The following is a 21,465-nucleotide window of genomic DNA, read 5'->3' on the forward strand; positions in this document are numbered from 1 at the left end:
GAAGACTGGCCCTGAGCTAACATCCATGCCTATCTTCCTCTACTTTATACGTGGGACCCCTGCCACAGCATGGCTTGACAAGCAGCGCCATGTCTGCACCCAGGATCCAAACTGGCGAACCCCAGGGCCCCTGAAGCCGAACGTGTGAACTTAACCGCTGGGCCACCAGACCGGCCCTCATCCCTAAATTCTGATGACTCTTTTAAACTATATGTTCATGTAAAGCTTTGATAGAAAAACAAAAGCTAGGGCCTAACCAGTGGCGTAGTGGTTAAGTTCGTGAGCTCTGCTTCAGCAGCCAGGGGTTCACAGGTTCGGATCCCAGGCACAGACCCACACACCACTCATCAAACCAGCTATGGAAGCATCCCATACACAAAATAGAGGAACACTGGCACAGATATTAGTTCAGGGCCAATCTCTCTCACAAAAACAATTAACTAATTAATTAAATAAAAGCTAAAGAAAAAGATGTACAGTGGTTGAACACTCACTCACCTCTACGTAACCTTGTCTTCACTCTTTCACTGCCAGCAACAGCTAATCATTATGGAGCGTTTACCACATGAAAGGCGCTATTGAAGGCACTTTATATTTATTTATATATTTATATATTTATTTATTTATATTATTTATTTATTACTTATTTATATATTTAACCTTCACAACTACCCTATGAGGTAGGTAATAGCAATATTCCCATTTGATTTGATGAGGAAACTGAGGCTCAGTTTCAACTGGTCACAAAGGCAGTAATGGTAGAGCCAGGAGTTAAGCCCAGGAAGTTCTTGTTCTTAACCACTCCACCAAATCACTTCTAATGATTTAAATAAAATGAAATTTTCAACAAAACACATCAGCTTTAAAACTCTAGAAAGCAATTAAATTTTTCTTCTTACTATCTCCTCCTCAGTAAATTTATGGTATATTTCATTACTGTTCATTTTTAAATATAAACTTTGTTATGATACCTACCTGCAAACTGAAAGGCATGAAAGAAGTTCTCCCAGTAACACAAAAATAATTCTCCCACTTAAGGTCTTACAAGAACAAGTATTTAGACTAACATACAATATGGTCATTTAGATTTAGTTAAGGACCTTCAATTCACTATGAATGAAATCTGAATTTCATTTTTTTAAACATTAATATTTAAAATTATACAAATGAGATCTTAGTTTTCCCTTGCTTTTAGAAGAAAACTAACTTCTTATTTGAAAACTAAAATCCATCTTGATGCACTCAGTACAGGAATGATTAAATTATGGTACATGTACTCAGAGAAATAGACAAGTTTGAAAGGATAATATGAAGATGATATAACACTAAAAAATGACTATGACTCAATGCTAACTGGAAAACATTAAAGTTGCATGCTCACCATAAACAACATTTTAAAAAACAATAGGCACGAGGAAAGACAAAAATGACAGCAGTAGTTGTATGACAGAATAATGATTAATGCCCCCTTTCAATTTTGTAGTAACATTTTCAAAAAGTTTGAAGACACAGCACAAAATTTAAACATAAAAAGGTACATCAAGATGTTAGCTGACTCTAGAAATGTTCTAAAACTAGATTGTGATGACAGTTGCACAACTCTGTAAATTTACTAAATGATCACGAAACTATACATTTAAAATGGGTGAATTTTATGGTTTATAAATTACACCTCAATAAAGTTGTTTAAAAAAAAGATGTTAGGAGGAAAAAACTCTTTCTACAATACTCACATGAGAAAACTCTGGCTGTGATGGGATAGGAAGTGACCCAGGAGTGAAGATGGGTGTGCTCTGAGATACTGGTGTTGAGGCTTGTGGCGATGTATTTGGCTCAGGAGGGAGAGGGGTGTTTTCTATTTCCACTGGTTCATCATCTTGGAGTTTCTTCTGAAAAGACTCTCTTCCTCCTTCAGATAATACTGACATGTCCATTGGCTCATCTGGTTTAATACAGGAAAAACAAATTGTGAAATAAGCACTCATCAATACTACTCACGTTCCAATACCACTAACAACAACTATATTATAGAAATTTCCATTCCTAAAAAAATAGTGACTTAATTTCCAAAAGCTGATAGATTATGAGTAAATTAAGTCCTAGAAATCTAACATATTTTCTTCCCCCAGAGAAGGGAGGTCTACACTTCCAAAATACTGAGATACAGATTAAAATGGGCTTCATCCTGGGGCTGGCCCCGTGGCAGAGTGGTTAAGTTCTCGCACTCTGCTGCAGGCGGTCCAGTGTTTCGTCGGTTCAAATCCTGGGCGCGGACATGGCACTGCTCATCAAACCACGCTGAGGCAGCGTCCCACATGCGACAACTGGAAGGACCCACAACTAAGAATATACAACTATGTACCGGGGAGCTTTGGGGACAAAAAGGAAAAAACTAAAATCTTTAAACAAACAAACAAAAAAAAAAATGGGCTTCATCTGGAGATAACCACCCATCCATATGAAATGTTAAATTAACTTGGCTCCTCTGAGCCCCTTTCTTGATTATAGCTCAGTTTTTCACATTTTGCACAGGAATGCCCACATTAATACCATCTAATTTAATGATCGTATATCCTGCCACAGGTCTTGAAAGGAAGTGAACTTGTTCACCACTCCTAAGTAAACATCTACGTATCTATGAACTCATTATATTTGCATTAACAACTGCTAAGTGTAGAGAGATGGATGCCAGGACAAATACAGAAGAAGAAAAGAAATCTGTCAGTGCCAATCAGCACTGATTTGCCAAAGAACTAAGTATGAGACACTAATCCTGAAACAAATTGCTCACGAGGGAAACACACACACACACACACACTGCTTTCCCATAGTACACGACTGACTTGTAGGCCAACAGGATCTTCCTCAGAGCCAGCCTTGCTAGCTAGGTATTTGATTCGTCAACTCTTTTTCCCCTATCTTACAACTTGACCTCAAACAGGCTTCCTCTAGACCACTCTCACAAACTACCTATACCACTGAGTTTTTCCCTATAACCCACAGTCATGCTACCAGATACCCACAACCTGAATATGTACCCTCCCTGCTTAGCTTGGCCTCAACCTCACATTCCAGTCTAAACGCTAGGTTTGGGTTCTGGAGCTGCCACAGCTATGTTAAGTATTTTCATTACACCTTTTGATCTTTCTCACCATGAGAAAGCACTTATTAAGGACTGCTGTTCTAAGCACTACATATAAAAAGGCTTTAGGTTAATAATCCTACATAGCAAAAAACAAAAATAAATACAAAAAAACATAAACAATCCCACAAACAGTTATGCACATATTAAGCAAATGCATTAAATCTAAAATACAATTGACAAGGGAAAATACAGTATGTTACATAAAAAAAAAAAAGAACACTGAATCATATACATAACATAATCCCAATTGTGCAAAGATACTTCCTTATATTTATGCATAGAAAACACTCTGAAAGGTAATATATCCAAATACTAATTATACTTCTATCTGGATTATGACATCACAGGTGTTTTTATTTTCTCATTACTTTCCTATATGCTTTTGCAACTGTCTACAATGAATACTAATTATGTTCACAATCAGGGAGAAAGCATTTTTAATATAATTATCTTTACATATCTTCAGTGTTCACACTACAGACAGAAGACATGGTTTTAAGTATAAATCAAACAACTTGCACTAACAGGATTTTTTGTAGAATGGATTCACTTTTATCTTTTACTGAAGATATCACTAATCATGTTATGTTTAGAATGGTATTAGTCCATTTGGATACCTACAACTGATTTCAAGAGAAACAGTCAGATACAAGCTTTGTGGCAGAAGAAAGTTTAAGATTAACTTTTGTCATAGATAAATTACACTTGAAAAACAGTTAAACATATTTCTATATTTACATCACTCAAGAGCAGAGACAGCAGGATATCATAGGAGGCATATACAAGACAGATAAGAGCAGAGGCTCTGGAGGCAGCTGCCTAAGTTCAAATCCTGCCTCTATGACTTACTGGTTGTGAAATCTCTCTGTGCCTCCATTTTCTCATCTGTAAAACGCGGAGAACAGTAACACCTACTTAAGATTGTTGTGAGGATTCAATGAACAAAAACAAAGAGAAGCACCTAGAACCAAAGAGAAGTGCAAAGAACAGTGCCTAGCACACACAACGTGCTCAATAAATAATAGCTATTGTACCATTATTGGTATGTGAAAGAATGAAAAGGAGAAAATCATGGAATTTATTGGAAAAGCCTCTGTAGAAGCAGTAGGAATATAAAAATATTGTGAATGACTGGATAGGAAAGTAGGACAGAACAAAGGAGGTTTAGATAATGAGATAAATTAAAAAGGAAAGCTTTCTTGTGAATAAAGTAATATATAATCACTAAGTCCTCAAAGGAGGAAGTGAATGAAGTCAAAATTTCTACCATCTGCTCCTAACCACTCTTTGGCAAAAACTACTTTGATAATAGTGAAAATAACTTATAAGAGAAAAAGAAACTATTTTTGATTCCCTCTCACCAACAACATGTTAACATGTTGCTGGGAACTACTGAGGCATTAGTAATAAACCCAGTTCTTCACCATACTAATTCGAGTTCAACTTTAAAAATATAAAAATTTTCCCTTAAATGTCTTTTTAAAAATTAAGTCAAAAATACAGAATTCTCAGGGCTAGCCCAGTGGTTAAGTTTGCACACTGTGCTTCGGGGGCCCAGCCTTCAGGGTTTTGGATCCCAGGCACAGAACTACATCTGCTCACCAAGCCACACTGTGATGGCGTCCCACATACAAAATGGAAGAAGACTGGCACAGATGTTAGGTTAGCAGCAATCTTCCTCAACCCACAGAATTGTCAGAAGAATCAGTGCTAGAAGAGCAAAGAACTGAGCAGAGCACTTTACACTAGGCCACATCCCTGAAGGTTAAACAGACATGAGTCCTACTGAACAGTTTAGGTCACAGTGTTCTAACATATAAAGAAACAGTACATTACGCAAGGCAGAAACGCTGCTCCTCTTCTAATCTGAGGTCAATAGAGCTCACCTTTTCTCCCTTCTTGCTCTGTGGGACTGCTAGGAACAATAAATGGGGTCGATCGAAAACCATCAGGGGAAGGAGCAACAAGATCTGAGGAATTCCTTCATATAAAGAGAGAATCACAGGTTATTTTACCACAGCCACAATTTTGCCTTTGTTTTTCACTTTTTAATAGCAAAAATATCTAAGTCATTCAGACAAATACTTATCGGTATTTGTCTCAAACAGCTACCTGAGGCTGGTGGAAGAACCATGAATAATATAACTATTTCTCACACTAGACATATTGAAGTTAATATTTAAAAAGAAAAAAAAAAAAAAGGAGCTAGACCCGTGGCCAAGTGGTTAAGTTCACACGCTCCGCTTCGGCGGCACAGGGTTTCACCACTTTGGATCCTGGGCGCGGACATGGCACCGCTCATCAAGTCATGCTGAGGCAGCATCCACATGCCACAACTAGAAGGACCCATAACTAAAAATATGCAACTGTGTACTGGGGGGCTTTGGGGAGAAAAAGGAAAAAAAAATAAAATCTAAAAAAAAAGAGTAACAGTAAAGCCATATAATTACAAGAGAAAGTGAATGATCAGACACAAGAACATCATAATTGAAAAGCCGGATAACATAGTGCTAAAAAATAAGTTCAGGGGCCAGATGGGTGGCGTAGCAGTTAAGTTTGCATGTTCCACTTGGGCGGCCCAGGGTTGGCCAGTTCGGATCCCAGGTGTGGACATATGCATTGCTTGTCAAGCCATGCTGTGGCAGGCGTCCCACATACAAAATAGAGGAAGATGGGCACAGATGTTAGCTCTGGGCCAGTCTTCCTCAGCAAAAAGAGGAGGATTGGTGGCAGATGTTAGCTCAGGGCTAATCTTCCTCCAAAAAACAAATAAATTCATCTGCAGATTTTAGACATAAGAAAATTTACTCCATTTTTTGCCTAATATTAGGAAAATAATACACATTTTTATTTGTAAAAAAATAAAAACAAATTTCTTTGTCTTAAAACACAGAGGTAAAGAAATCCAACAACTGCCAACTGTAGAATAACCTATTCTCCGCCCATAAACTGTTAAACGGGAAAAAGTCCTAACCAAATGGAGGAGGAGACTGCTTAGTTCTGGATGTATAACAGTCTCTAGATAACTGGGCAGTTTCTTCCCTAGTGAAATCTTTGGGCTACTGTTATAAAACTTTCAAATGAGAAAGCAGAGCTACCTGCCTTCAACAGTTCCACTAAGTTCTTACCTCCAAAATTCTAAAGCCTAGAGTTTACCTTTTGGTTTAAAAAAACTCTGGACTAGCAGACAATTTTAGCTCTTTCAACCTTAGCCTAAGACCCTCAGGCATATGTTTTCTTGGAAGAGCTATTTTGGGCTTACTTACATGGACAGACTCTCCTGAACAAGGGATCTCTGACCAGAGAGCTGCAGGAGTTGCAGAGTGGTGGCAGGTGTGGAAGCCAGAGAACACCCACCTTCTTCCCTTGAAGGAGTAGAGCAACCATCAGAAGCTACTGGAAAAAAAAAAATTCTAGTCGCATTTACTTCTCAGACTGACATTATTGAATAGTCAAAAAAACCCACTCAGAACTACAAAGAGTAATATTCCTATTTCCAACCATGTCCCAAGAGGACAGAAACTGTTTTCTAATTGTACTACACTTAATGGAATGCCACCCTAACACAAATCTTGAGTGATCATTAAATGCACCCCCTCCCTTCTAAATCATGGGTTCTTTAATAAAGAAGTGACAAAAAATTCCTTAGTTCTTTCTATTATGATTGAAGCTTGAACAGGAAAAGCCAGAATCCTTATACCTCTGCTTGGCTACTCTTCTTTCTTGTGAAGCTTCTATTATAAAACAGCAAATGAGCCTTTCATTCCAAGATCTACCTAAAGTGAAGTAAAGCTCATGCCATGATGAAGATGGGAGAAGTCAAAACAATGCACATGACACCTGATGACATGAATGCAGTAATTTTCATCATTAGAACCTGGGCTTCCTCAAAGGAGACAGAAAATACTAATGCATTAGTAAAAGGATACATGAGCAGCCATTGCTGATTCATACTATAAAGTGTCTTCTGTTGGTCCCTTCCCCTTAGTAAAAGATGGAGTATCAGCGGTATTAATCTCAAGTATAAAGGAATTTCTTAAATATAGCCATATAGCTTTAGCGAGAGACCAAAAAAGGTTTTCTTGGTGACCCGCTAAATGTCTTGCACACATTCACAGCATAGTAAAGGAACATAACCTTCTCTTCTTCCCCCTTACAACCAACACATTATATTTTGCTGGTTATTATTGAAGCTTTCTGACTCTGAGGTTGTGGAAAAGGGGATTGGTAAGAGAGTTTAAAAAATGTAAAACAAATACTAGCTAGTCTTCCAAGCTTTATGTTCTTTCTGCTAGACCATAACTTCCTATTTGTAGTAGATGAACTAATAAAGAAATGAGCAAGTAGACTATTACCCAGATGAATATGAAAAACTTATATTTTAGTATCATAATATTTAAGATTTGAAGACTTATGATGAACAATAGTTACTCTGTCCATAATATTAAATTTACTATATTATTAGCTGTTATTCCTCAATATCTCTATTTCCATAAAAGAGAGAAAATTATGTTAAAATGTTAAATAATAATCACTCCCAAAAAGCCCTTCTCATTAATCAGCTAGAAACATATTTTTCTTCTATAACAAACACATCAGCATACATATAAAGTGCCTTCTAACTTAAGCAGTAGCCTCAGAACAGAAATAAAAGTTTAGATCTTTGGAGAAGAGATGCTATAGCAACTAAATTACTCTTTGTACCTATTTTATTAGTCTGGTCAAACAAGTCTTCCTGAGTTGACAAAACCTCAGGCTCTGTTGACTTCTGAATCTGCAGTCCACCTTCCAGAAGTTCTTGAGCAGGTATTTGTTCTTTTGTTTCCACAGCAGCAAAAGATACTTTGGGACTAGAAGGCATGTCCTCTGACCTAGGAAATTCAAATCACGAGAAGAAAAAGTTGCTATGTTCAAATGCTTTCATCTTTGAACTAAGAAACTTTTCCTGCTTTGTGTGTTTTCCTTTAATAATTTCAAAAATTCCAACAGCTCTCATCTATATAACTATTTATGGAAAGTGAAATAAGCTACTTTTTATAATGATACAAAGCCATCAGCCCATTTCAAAGCCGGTCTCAGTCTGTCACAGAGCAATGCCTCTTTTCTACTCTGTTCACTGCTGTGCTGCATGCTGTCCAAGATTTCTGATGAGTGATTTAGGGATTCTGGTTATATATGCTGTTATCTAGACATGCATGAAGGATTCTGATCCAGACCACAACCAGTCCTAAGGATGACCTTACACAAAAAGGGTTTGGGTGTGAATTATCCTCTGTGACAGTGCCACACACATTACCTTTTACTGACCTTTTCTATTTGATCTACTCAACCTAAGCCCCAAACCAAGATTCCTTCACACCAATACTACTCACACACGTAAGGCACTCATTGCTGGCTTCTTTACAGAGACTTATGAGGTTCACCTATTCTACCATTCCCCAAGTAAAGAGAATAGCAAAACTAGCTAGAGTGAAACTTCCTAAAGAAAAGCCTAAAAAGTCAGCCCCTGTTAAGCTGAGTATTTTGCAGTAGACAACTACTCTTGATATTCAACTTTGATCAGGACCCTATGCCCCATTGTTTCTATAGAAGGAAGTAACAAAACAATACTGAATGTTTATTCACGCCCTACCCCAGATTGGAAGCATCTACTTTTCCTCTGCCACATTCAAACTTGAGCTGTTGACCAGAGGCAAGGCTGTTTTGGATACAACAATCACCACAGGCAGAGCAGAGCTTTACTGCCCAATTCCTACCAAGTTAAGAGCCTAAAGGACTTGGGGAAAAAATACCTCCCTGCATCTATACCATAAACTACCAGATGTAGGATACCTGAGGACCCAAAGCAATCTGGGCACTCATCAAGTATAGAAACAATAGACTTTCAGGCCAGCCCTGTAGCCTAGTGGTTAACTTCAGCACGCTCTGCTTCAGCAGCCTGGGGTTGGCTCCCAGGCACAGACCTACACCACTCATTGGCAGCCATGCTGTGGTGGCAACCCACACACAAAATAGAGGGAGACTGGCACAGATGTTAGCTCAGGGTTAGTCTTCCTCAAGCAAAGCGAGGAAGATTGGCAACAGATGTTAACTAAGGGCAAATCTTCCTCAGGAAAAAAAAACAAACAGTAGACTTTCAAATATAATATTTGTGTGACTCCTCAAAACACTAGAGAAGCTAGGAAGACCTCTCAAAGATAATGCCTCTATAAACAAAGATCAGAGAGGAGGCATAGCAACCAAAGATTAAGGAGTCATGCTTATAGTTACAGCCACAATAAAAGAGCTTTATAATATGCCTAAAGATAAGATGAGGACACAATGAGAATTCATAAATAATCAGTGTTTCTATTGGACAGAAATATGCCCAGTATGAGAAAAAAACACAAAATCAACAATATCTAAAACACGTTTTCACCTGGCCAAGTGAAACAGCACTATAGCAGAAACTCAAAACTACTTTCTAGAAAGAATATGGTTTACCTTGCAGGTGGTGGATTTTGCTCTTCTACCACATGTACATCCTTACTGGGCTGTCCTGCTATGAGGACACCCTTGCTGGGCTGTGCTGTCTTGGGGATATCTTCATTGGACTGTTCTTCATGTTTAACTGCTTGAAGTTTTAGAAGACAGGAAGTTTTAGAAGTCAGGAAGGAGATATTAATTTTTCAAAGTACTAGAAGTAGTCCTGAATGATTCCCTAAAGCAAAGACTTTAATAGAAAGAAGTCTAATTTGAAAATATTTACAGGTATCATTCCAAAAAGGAAAATAACCAATAACCCACTTACAAAAAACCTAATCTGCAAGCCATCAACTGATAAGTATTTGCCAGACAACTGTGCAACTTTACTATATTAACTTAGTCAGCTATGAAATGTAACAAGGAAAAAACAACTAGCTCTAGGATGGCAGGAAAATGCTTATAAACAACTCCAAATGCCAGAAAACATGTTTCATACCAACATTAGCATCCACATCAGATAGTCTAGTATAACCAGAGTTGGTGGTTACTGACTGCAAAGGCTCTCGGTCTACTTCATATGGCACAGTATGTTCTTCAATATCCTGGCTCTGGGAGAGTTCCAGAACCCCAAAGCCCAACTGTGATGAGGCAGGATCTAGAAACAGAATGCCAAGAAATTAGATATCATCCCACAATATTATGCACCATGCAAGCTGCTGTCCCTTAGCAAAAGAGGGCCACGTTAAGTCCTTCACATCAAAGTTCTGCCCTCCCAAAATTTTTCAAAATTAAGAATAAAAATACTAAAAGTGAAGGGGAAAAATGTGTAATGAAGCAAAAACTTAACACACTATAAAACCTTACAAGTACCTAATACAGGTAGACTATGTCTACTTCCTGACAATTTACAGAAACCTTACCCAGACACACAGCAACTCAGATTGTATTTCCATTCCACAAAGCATACAGGCCAAAAATATTTGAAAATCAAATGAATACAAAAAAAGGAAGAGTCAATATGCAGAAAGGGGGCTATCCAATGAGCTACAAATTCCTGAACACCAAACTGGGTGGACTATGAGCAAATTTCCTAATGACTAGTCTCATTTTAATGATGAGAAATCTATAAGCTGATCAAAAGGAAAAATTCCAATATCTGCATGCTTACAATAAAGGGACTTAGAACAAGCTACTATCCTGAAAAAGGGATAAAGCTACCTTCAGCACCAAGAGAGTGTGTGTTATTGTCTGGAGTATCTTCTTCCTTTTCCTCTTTCTCCTCTTCCATCTTTTCTTCCTTCTTTTCCCCCACAGGAGGAGCAGATTCCACTGACATTCCCAAAACACTACGGAAAGACACAATCATGTGTTCCCAGATAGGTTGGGACACTTTGCTCAAAGCATTCTTTGAATTTTATTGTGACTCCCCACAGAGCAACCACCTTTTAAGCAAATTTGAAAAAGTAAAAAACCTCACCCCACTAGTGCTTCTTTCTACAGAAAGCACCTAAAAGGTTAATATCTCAAAACACCATACAGAATTAAGTAACACAAATATTAAACAGAGGAACAGAACAAACATACTTGAATTTTATCTTTCTCTGAAAAGGCATGAGCAGGGACAGAAAAATCTTGCACTCAAGAGTTACTGACAAGTAACAAGAGAAGATGTGCACAAGATGTGCAGGGAAGGGACTCAAAAATACATCTATTAAACCAGACACAGTTCCCAAAAATACTTTAATAAAAAATCTTAGAATACATAGACAGAACCAGAACAGCTAAATAAAATTCAGGTAAGAGGCCTATGTATTTAAAAGAAGTTAACATTACAAGTAAAAAAGCATAATAAAGTAAAAGACAAATCAAAATTAGGAAAAAATATCTCTAACAAATATTAACAAAAGAATAGTCTCCATAAAAATATGAGCAATTCATATGAAGAACCCCAAGAGATAAATGGTTAAAGAAAAGACATCTCACAAAAAAAGAAATACAAATATCTATCTTTATACATGTGAGAAATCAGAAAATCAAATGTTGCCAATCAAATCAGAAAATTTATATATATAAATACCATACTACTATTCAGTGCTGTCCAAACCTGAGGTAAGACAACCATTATCACACACTTGTTTATGAGTATAAACTAACAGAACCTTTCTGGAGAACAATTTGGAGATATGTATTAAGAGCTCTAAAAAATGTTCATACCCAGTAATTTCTATTTCAATTATAAGAAATACTTTGAAATGTGGAAAGATTCTTGTATAAACTTATTCCTCAAAGTTTACTGTGATTAAGAAACAGTCTAGGGGCTGGCCCCAAGGCCTACAGGTTAAGTTCGGCATGCTCCACTTTGGCGGCCCAGGTTCAGTTCCCAGGCTGGGACTTACACCCCTCATCAGTGGTGATGCTGTGGTGGTGACTCACACACAAAAGAGAGGAAGACTGGCACAGATGTTAGCTCAGGGTGAATCTTCCTCAAGCAAAAAGGAGGAAGACTGGCAAAAGATGTTAGCTCAGGGAAAATCTTCAAGCAAAAAAGAGGAAGATGGCAACAAATGTTAACTCAGGGCAAATCTTCCTCAGCAAAAGAAAAGAAAAGAAAAGAAAGAAACAATCTATAAGGCCAGCATTAGGGGAATGATTAAATAATTTCATAATCCATAAAGTGATATATTATACAGCTATTAAAAATATTTAAAACAACCAAATACAATGTGTAAACCTGGATTGGGTCCTGGGTAAAAAAATATATATTTATTTATATAACTATATATGTATATAACTACATATAAATAAATATTTTTTTATATATACTGTTATATATACCAAATTCCATTTATACATACTTATATAAATATATATTTTTTTATATATATAAAAGACATCTTTGAGACAATTGGGAAAATCTGAATATGAACTATATTATTAGTATTACGGAATTTATATTTTCTTAGGTGGTGATAATAGTATTAAGATTATATAGGATAATGTATTACTCTTAGGGGATGAATGCTAAAGTATTTAAGGGGAACTATGACATCTGCAACTTAGTTTCAAATGATCCAGCCCCCCCCAGAAGAGTATATTTTATATATACATACACATACACATAATCTCACACACACACACACACACACACAGAACAAATGTACATTATCCTTTCACTGCTTCTTTGGGTTTAAACTTGTAAAATAAAAAACTCAGGGACAATGTTATTTTGAGTTGTCGAAAAACACTCATGTACAAAGGTCAGCAAATAACCTTTTACTTTCCACATGTCAACTATGTAAAGCAAGTGCACCAAAAAAAGAGGGAAAATATGCCAAAATGTTTACAGCAATTAGCCTCTGGGTGGCAGAATTATAGATGACATTTTTTGCTTCTTTGTAACTTTCCATACATTTAATAATTCATACAAAGACTACTAAACATAACTTTAAAAGCATAAAAGAGGTGAAAACATAAATTTACAAAGTTGAGGACCATGATTCAAGGAAGAGAAAAAGGACTAAGTAAAGATTTCCACAAAAATAAAATGGAACATTACCGTATAACTGGCAGGACTAGATACACGACCTTGGGAAATGCAGGGGAAGAAAGTCCAAGAGCAAATATGACAAAAAGCAGAACAGCAATGAAAGACAGCACAAACCACACACACATCTTCCTCAGTCTCTTTTGGTGTTTTTTCTTCATGTCCCTGACTTCTACATGTTGGTAGGCTCAGTGAGACCTTGGACCTCTTCACCTCTACCCACCTCCTTAGTGATCTTATCCACACTCACGGCTTTGAATAACATCCATATGCTTATGACTCTGTGATTGAAATCTCCAGCTTAGACCCTCCTCCTGAGCTCCAGACTTGCACATCAATTGCCTCCAACTGGCTATTCAAAAGGCAGCTCAACTTTAACATCTCTAAAACTGACCTTCTCCTGCAGTCTTCTCCATCTCAATTAACAGCAACTCCATTCTTTCAGTTCTCAAACCAAAAACGTGGAATCATTGTTACCTCCTTCCTTTCTCTCATACTGCACATCCAATCTTTGAATTCTATTTTCAAAAACCCAGAATCTCACCACTCTTCATCCACTTCTACTCTGATATAGCCACTGTCATATTTTGCCTAAATTATTTCAATAGTCTCTTAGTTGGTCTTCCTGCTGCAGCCCTTGCTCCTCTCTTCAGTCTATTTTTTTTAATTTAATTTAAATAGCTTCTTTTATTTATTCTTTTTATTTTTTATCTTTATTTTTTCCCAGCTTTACTGAAGTATAACTGACAAAAAAATTGTATATCCTTTAGTCTATTCTTGATCCAGCAGGCGAGTGACCCTGTTAAAATCTAAGTCAGGTCACGTCATTCCTCTGCTCAAAACCCTTAAATGGCTTTCTACCTCTCTAAGAGTAACAGCCAAATTCCTCGCAGTGACCCACAAGGCCTTACATACGTTGGTCCCTCCTTTACTTCTGTGACCTCTTCTTCCACTCCTCTCAATCACTCCACTCCAGCCACGCTAACCTCCTTGCCATTTCTCAAATATCCCAGGCACACTCATGTCTGAGGGCCTTTGCACTTGCTGTTCTCTATGTTTGGATTGTACTTATGCCAGCTACAGCAGAGATCACTTACTCAAGATTTTAATCAAATGTCAGATCAGAGAAGCACCCTATCTAAACTTGCAACTCCTTTGATGTTTCCTATCCCCTCTCTGCTTTATTTTTCTCTTTAGCCCCATCAGTGTCTAACATACTATATATTTTACTTATTTATCATGTATTGCTCTATCCCATAAAAAAGTAAGCTATATTAAGGTCGAGGATTTTTATCTCCTCTGATCACTTTGTATGCCCAAAATTCAACAGTATTTGGCATATGGGAAACAATAAATATTTACAGAATGATTATGTGAATCAGAAGACAAGTGAAATAAATCAGATTACAGACAAAAAATGGTACTGATGTTAAACTTTTCTCCACTGTCTAAAAGAAAGCAAAGGTTTAAATATATTATTTAGAAGTACAAAATTAGCCAATAAAATAAAATTATTATTATCAAAAGTTGGGGGGCCAGCCCTGATGGTCTAGTGGTTACAGTTCAGCGCTCTCACTTCAGCAGCCAGGGTTCGTTTCCCAGTCACAGAACCACATCACCTGTCTGTCAGCTGCCCTGCTGTGGCAGTGGCTCACACAGAAGAACTAGAGGGGCCAGCCTGGTGGTGTAGCGGTTAAGTTCATGAACTCTGTTTCAGCGGCCCACGGTTCACTGGTTCAAATCCCAAGCACAGACCTATGCACTGCTTATCAAGACATGCTGTGGCAGACATCCCACATATAAAATAGAGGAAGATGGGTCCAGATGTTAACTCTGGGCCCATCTTCCTCAGCAAAAAGAGGAGGATTGGTGGCAGATGCTAGCTCAGGGGGCTAATCTTCCTCAAAAAAAAAAAAAGGACTAGAAGGACTTACATCTAGGATATACAATCATGCACTGGGGGGGCTTTGGAATGAAAAAAAAAGAGGAAGGTTGGCAACAGATGTTAGTTCAGGGCAAATCCTTCCCTGCTTTAAAAAAAAAAAAACTGGAAGAGTGTTGTGAGTTAAATCCTTATCCTTCGTTATGGAACTCAACTGTCTTAATCTGATAAAACCAGAAAAGGGAGTACAATAGTGTTACTTAGTTTTACAAAAGTATTAAGAGCTAGGAAGATAACCTCCCAAAGAAGTAAAAATACAAACATTTAAAGTGGGTTGCCTCTGTGAAAGGGAAGCAAGGGTGGGAAACGACTCTTTGCTTTTCATTATAAGCTCTTTTTAAAATAAACTCTGTATTTATATTACTGTTAAAAATATTTAACTGATCTCATCAAAATTAAAAACCTGCTCTGAGAAAAACTCTCCGAAGAGGATGAAAAGATAAGCTAAGGATGAGAGAAAATATTTGTAAACTACATATCCTACAAAGGACTAGTATCCAGAATATATGAAGACCTCTGAAAACACAACAAAAAAAAGAAACAATCCAATTAGAAAATGGGCAAAAGATATGAACAGACATTTCCTTGAAGAGGATGTACAGCTAGCAAATAAGCACATGAAAAGATGTTGATCATTATTAGCTATTAGGGAAACACAAATTAAAACCAGAATGAGCTATCACTACACACTTAACAGAACGGCTAAAATAAAAAATAGTGACAACACTAAACGAGAGAAAATGGATCTCTCATACATTGATAACGGGACTATAAAATGATACAAACACTCTAGAAAACAGTTTGACAGTTTTTTATAAAACTAAACATGGAACTACCATAGGACCAAGCAACTGTCCATCTGGCCATTCACCCTAGAAACAGGAAGACTTACGTTCACACAAAAACCTGTAGGCAAATGTTCATAGCAGCTTTATCTCTAATAACCAAAAACCAGTATCAACCCAGACTTCCTTCAAACAGGTAAATGGTTAAACAAACTGTGGCAGGGGCCGGCCTAGTAGCACAGCAGTTAAGTGAGCAAGTTCCACTTCGGCGGCCCAGGGTTTGCCAGTTCAGATCCTGGGTGCGGACATGGCACCGATTGGCACGTCAGGCTGTGGCAGGCGTCCTACATATAAAGCAGAGGAAGATGAGCATGGATGTTAGCTCAGGGCCAGTCTTCCTCAGCAAAAAGAGGAGGATTGGCAGCAGTTAGCTCAGGGCTAATCTTCCTCAAAAAAAAACAAAAACAAAAACAAAAACCCGTGGCATATCCATACCATGGAACTACTCAGCAACAAAAAGGAATGAACTATTGATACACGCAACAACTTGGACAGATCTCCTGGGAGTCATGCTGACGGAAAACAGCTAATCCCAAAAGGTTACACACTGTATGATCCCATTTATATAACATTTTGAAATGACAAAATTTTACAGATGGAGGACAATTTTAATTTGTGGTTGCCAGGAGTTCAGGTGCAGGAGGGGGAGGTAAGTGTGGTGATAAAAGGGCAACACTAGGAGCCAGCCCCGTGGCCGAGTGGTTAAGTTCGCACACTCTGCTGCAGGTGGCCCAGTGTCTTGTTGGTTCGAATCCTGGGTGCGGACATGGCACCGCTCATCAAGCCATGCTGAGGCGGCGTCCCACATGCCACAACTAGAAGGACCCACAACTAAAATATACAACGATGTACCGGGGTCTCTGGAGAGAAAAAGGAAAAAAATAAAATCTTAAAAAAAAAAAAGGGCAGGCAACACTAGGGATTCTTGTGGTATTGGGCCTGCTCAGTATCTGGACCATAGTGGAGGATACACAAACCTACACAGGTGATTAAACTATATAAAAATTAACACACACGAGTACAAGTAAAACTGGGAAAATCTGAATAAGTTCAGTGGATTTTATCAATGTCAGTATCTTGGTTGTGATGTTATACTACACTTTTACAAAATGTCACCACTGGGAGAAACTGGACCAAGTGTACAATGGACCTCTCTGCATTATTTATTACAACTGCATGTGAATCTACAAGCGTCTCAATTTAAAAAAAAAATGTTTAAGGGAGATACAAAAATATCCATTATTTTTTCAGTATTATATTTTTTAAGATGCTCCATGTTTAGACCCATTGGCTTACATCAATAGGATACTACATAAGAAAGGAAGATTTTTTGGAATTTTATGACGTAGAAAAGTTCACAAGCAGTTTTCAAAATATCTGCATTAATGACTAAACGCAACATAAAGAGATCAATATACATGTGTTTTGAAGAGCTTTCATTCTTTTGGAATCAACCTCAAATTCTTTCCAGCTTTATAACCTTTGCACATGCAGTTCCCTCTGTCTGGAAAGCTCCTCCTCTCACATGCCACAATTCTCTCCAGCCCTTCAACCATGCCTAACAAATTCATATTTATAGTTTAGATCACATTCCTCAAAAAGGCTTTCTCCTAGCCCCAAGATTAGGCTATATATTCTATTTTTTCCCTCTTTGCAATGATCACAATTATAAATGAATAGCTATTTGTGTAATGATTTAATGTCTATCTGTCTTCCCTATTAAATTATAAGCTCCATGATGGCAAAGTCCCTTCACAACACCTGCCAGAATGCCTGCACGTTTACTGAATGTAAGCATTCAAGTGTTTTTTGGGAGAAACAGCAACACATTGACGCCAAAAGGGAAAAGAAGTAACATGGGACTTCTCAACCAGCACTGCTTCATTTACAATGAGAGTAATGTACACTTCCTGTCCCCACTGGTTCAAACCAGTGTGCTGAGCCACAAAAATATAGTAGATAAGCCTGGCACATGTTCCTAAAGAGGTTAACATAAACTTAAATGCCTACAGAAAGCAAAGCAAGGTAACATAAATGAGTGAAGCAGCTAGGTTTAAGAAGAAAAGCACAAGCACTATAATAAATGACAAAAGAACACCTGGTCTCAGTGTCCAAGTACAACACTAAGTTGTAGGGGCTATGAGAGACCACAGCACTCATGCCCCATCTAAGCTGGCTGCTACTCACAGCTCCAACCAACTGTTGCCAATAATGCAACAGCTGCCTTTCTTCTGGACTAGTAATGCCAGACCAGAAATCCAAGTTTTATGTGAAATTTCCCCATTTTTAAATCCTATCAATTAGTTCAAATATATCTTATAACCTTGTGTGGGCCAAATAAAACCAATCAGCAAGCCAAAATAAGCCCACCAATTTGCAGATTGTTCTAAAGCATCCAATTGATGATTTGGGATAAAAAATTCATGTGCAAACACAGAGTATTAAATAGAATGCAAAAACTTTTTTGGACATAAAACCACAGTCTTTCGCTACCTCAAATTCTCCTCTCTGACTACCTCCCTTTTTTACTCTGCCACTCCAAGACTCCTGAAATGGTCTACATTCTCCTTTGATCTTAGGAGAATTTGGGCACAAGACTGAGAAGCATTGGATAGTAAAAAAGAAAGAGGACTTGAGCCAGAAGAACTCAAAGCCCAGCTCTGCCACTTACTAACAATGCATTCTAGAGTAAGTCATTTAACTTCTTTGCCTAGCAGTTTCCCCTCTATGTAATGGAAGTAACACAATGTCTTTATTGCACAGCTGCTTTAAGGACGAAATTAAATGGGAGTACAAACAACCAAATTAGTGCCTAACAAAGAGGATAAATTCACTATGGACAATGTAAAGATACATAAGACAAAGCAAAAACTGAATACTGTTTAGAGTAGGAACTAAACATTCTGGGTCTAAAACTGGGCTGGTTGGTGAAAAGCATGTCTAATAGTTTTGATAATATACCTAAATGTTTTTTTGATGATTTTTTTTCCTACCAATAAGTCATATCTATACTAAGAATAAGGAATGCTTATTTTGTTTTCACATGCACAAGACAGATTACAATTTAAACAATGTAAGTGTAAAAAATGTTACCTTCACAAAAGAGATTCCAGCTATAAGTAATAATAAAATACTAGCTAATACAATTCTCAAATCCCACTCCCTAATTCACAATAAGATTAATCCCTTTATCCCTGAGATGAGGCAACAGGTACAGATAAAAGAATTGCTCCATTAATTAATTTAAATAAATTCCTTCAAACACTAGTATACCTGCTTGTCCTGTTTGGCTGAGGTAACTGTTCAATGACCTGACTGACGGAACCACATGCGTCCAAATGAGAAGAATCCATAGGGTCTGAAAAAAATAATTGGATATTAACACAAAAAGCCTTTACCACCAAACTTTAATACAAACTCAGGAATGTGGACAATACCAATCTAATCAGCTACATTAGAAAACCAACCTGAGTGCCTACTATGCACCAGATACTGTGCGAGACTTCCTTTCATATGTTCACCACACCCATGTAATGTTTAAATCTACCCAGCTCCAACAACAGCACCCTTGCAAAAGGGACTAATAACTTTAAACACCTCACCTGCAGCTTTGTTTTCTTTCAGATGTTCATTGAACCCACTATTGCTGTCTCCTTGTTCTTCTCCAGCTGTTTGTTCAGGATTGGACACAACATCCTAGAAAATATACATATATAATAGCCCCACTATATATGAAATAGTCCAAAATGAGACTTCTTTGTGAACATGCTGCTTTCATTTTTCCAACCAAATTTATCCAACATAGTGATCTCCTAAGTACTTACATTTGCTCGGTGGTCCAGACTAGGAAAAAATCATCTGCTCAATCATTTCCAAACAAGATAACACTCACCAACACAGGGTTCTCTTTGTGTGTCTGTAGATTAGGAAGGTGTCGAGACAGCATACTGAAGTGAGAACCAGAATCATCTTCTAGAACCTGGCTTTCAGGCTGCGAATCTTCAATTATCAGGCAAGGAGTGTCTTGCTGAGAGAAATCTGAATCCAACTGACTTCCAGTAGGGTCCATCTGCTCCCCTGGAATGGATCAACAAAAGATCAGTTCTGTGTAACTCACTAGCCTTCCTCATGCAGACTGAGCTTAAATAATGGGGCGGAAGTACAAGAGGTGGAAAAGGGGACCAGTCTAGGACTCTTCCAATTAAAACATTATATTTATAATTGCTGCATTCGCTTTCCTATCATACCTCCCAATACCTGATTTCCTTGGTATTTACAATCAACCTGTCTATCCCTCTCTCACGCTTCTTTTCCATCACCTTCCCGGAGACACCCTTTCCTCTCCTTGCTAACCTCTTCTCTCCCCGCCCCTTTTTCCATCCCCCACAACGCTCTCTGTATCTTTCTGGCGACTCTACCACCCCCCAAAAGGCTGCTTTGTAATCTCTGTTCGCCTGAACCCCCAGAGCCCTTCACGTTTCCTCACGACCACCTAGCCTTCCAAGCTACTGGTTCCCCACCCCCTCCTCAGGGCCCTCCAACCCTTTCCCCGTCACCGCCGCCATGCTTGCCGCCCCGCCCCCTCCGGTAAGCCATCCCTTCAGACCCGAATCCCAAGCCTTGAGAGCTAACTGCGCCCCCACTTTCCAAACAGTACCAGGCATCCCGGCGGGAGGTCCTTCGCGCTCGAGCTAGAGGTCTCTGCACGCTCCCCAGGTCCCTCCAGCTCGATCCCCAGGTCGCCGCTGTCGCCACCGCCGCCACCGGCCGCGAACTCCCCCTATTCCCGTGGCGTCACGCAGTATCAGTTCGCCCATTCGCTGCTGCTGCCCGCCACTCAAGAAATCTCGTGGATGATTGGTGGCTGAGGCGGAGTGCCCCGCCCTACGTAAGAAAAAGGAACACGGCGGCGTGTTTCCATGGCAGCATGGACGTTGCAGGCCCTCCCCCTAGTACTGCCAGAGAATGACAGTATCCTTGAACTGAAGGGACCTTGAGAGGGCGTAAAATATATTCTCTTATCTCCAGGGCGATTGTTTGTACCAGTCCTCAGACATAAGAGAAAAGACCTGTTTTCCATCGTTCATGCACCTTAAGGCCCCCTCTCCCACCCTCTTCCATGGAAAAGGAGAGGGTTTCCCAGCTTTCCAATAAAAGGGCAAAGAAGAGGATCCAGGATGGCTAGTACTACTTAAGAGCTGGTGAAAATGAAGAGACAAACTCTTTGGGGTTTACTTGTGTCAATCAGAATCCCTTTTGTGGGCCTCTACCTGAATTCAAGGGCCTCACATTACGTCTCTGTTAGGTTTTTTTTTTTTTTTCCTTTATATTGTCCGAGGGCCCTAGTAAGTCATATTTTTTCCCATTGCCCTTTCCAGTCTGGAACGTAAGTCAAGCTTCACGTTGGCTTATCATTGCCCTATCTTTTATGGGATTGCAGCCTACAGAGATGATAGCCCCAGACATTTTTTTGCACCTCCCTTTAAGAGAATTGACATAGTGATTCTCAGACTCCCTGTTGAGG

At 38.5% G+C, this 21,465-nt stretch overlaps 1 protein-coding gene across 7 annotated transcripts in view; it reads right to left on the reverse strand.

Moving 5' to 3' along the window:
• TP53BP1 (tumor protein p53 binding protein 1) overlaps nucleotides 1-20,715 on the reverse strand; it is a 70,182-nt gene extending 49,467 nt beyond the window's left edge. For 6 of the 7 annotated variants that reach the window (XM_046652008.1, XM_046652009.1, XM_046652010.1 and 3 more), the window contains exons 1-11: nucleotides 20,599-20,715; nucleotides 19,834-20,018; nucleotides 19,544-19,637; nucleotides 19,215-19,299; nucleotides 10,829-10,956; nucleotides 10,107-10,265; nucleotides 9,629-9,758; nucleotides 7,850-8,016; nucleotides 6,412-6,541; nucleotides 5,032-5,126; nucleotides 1,734-1,942 (exon numbers count right to left, since the gene is read on the reverse strand). In XM_046652008.1, the coding sequence (XP_046507964.1) occupies nucleotides 1,734-1,942; nucleotides 5,032-5,126; nucleotides 6,412-6,541; nucleotides 7,850-8,016; nucleotides 9,629-9,758; nucleotides 10,107-10,265; nucleotides 10,829-10,956; nucleotides 19,215-19,299; nucleotides 19,544-19,637; nucleotides 19,834-20,018; nucleotides 20,599-20,605 (1,389 nt within the window). In that variant the 5' untranslated portion in view covers nucleotides 20,606-20,715. The remainder of the gene's footprint in view (nucleotides 1-1,733; nucleotides 1,943-5,031; nucleotides 5,127-6,411; nucleotides 6,542-7,849; nucleotides 8,017-9,628; nucleotides 9,759-10,106; nucleotides 10,266-10,828; nucleotides 10,957-19,214; nucleotides 19,300-19,543; nucleotides 19,638-19,833; nucleotides 20,019-20,598) is intronic. The other variant, XM_046652007.1, reaches the window with a different exon arrangement.
• Nucleotides 20,716-21,465: the final 750 nt, after the last annotated feature.

The sequence above is a fragment of the Equus quagga genome, chromosome 2 (assembly GCF_021613505.1).
Source record: "Equus quagga isolate Etosha38 chromosome 2, UCLA_HA_Equagga_1.0, whole genome shotgun sequence".
Lineage (NCBI taxonomy): Eukaryota > Metazoa > Chordata > Mammalia > Perissodactyla > Equidae > Equus > Equus quagga.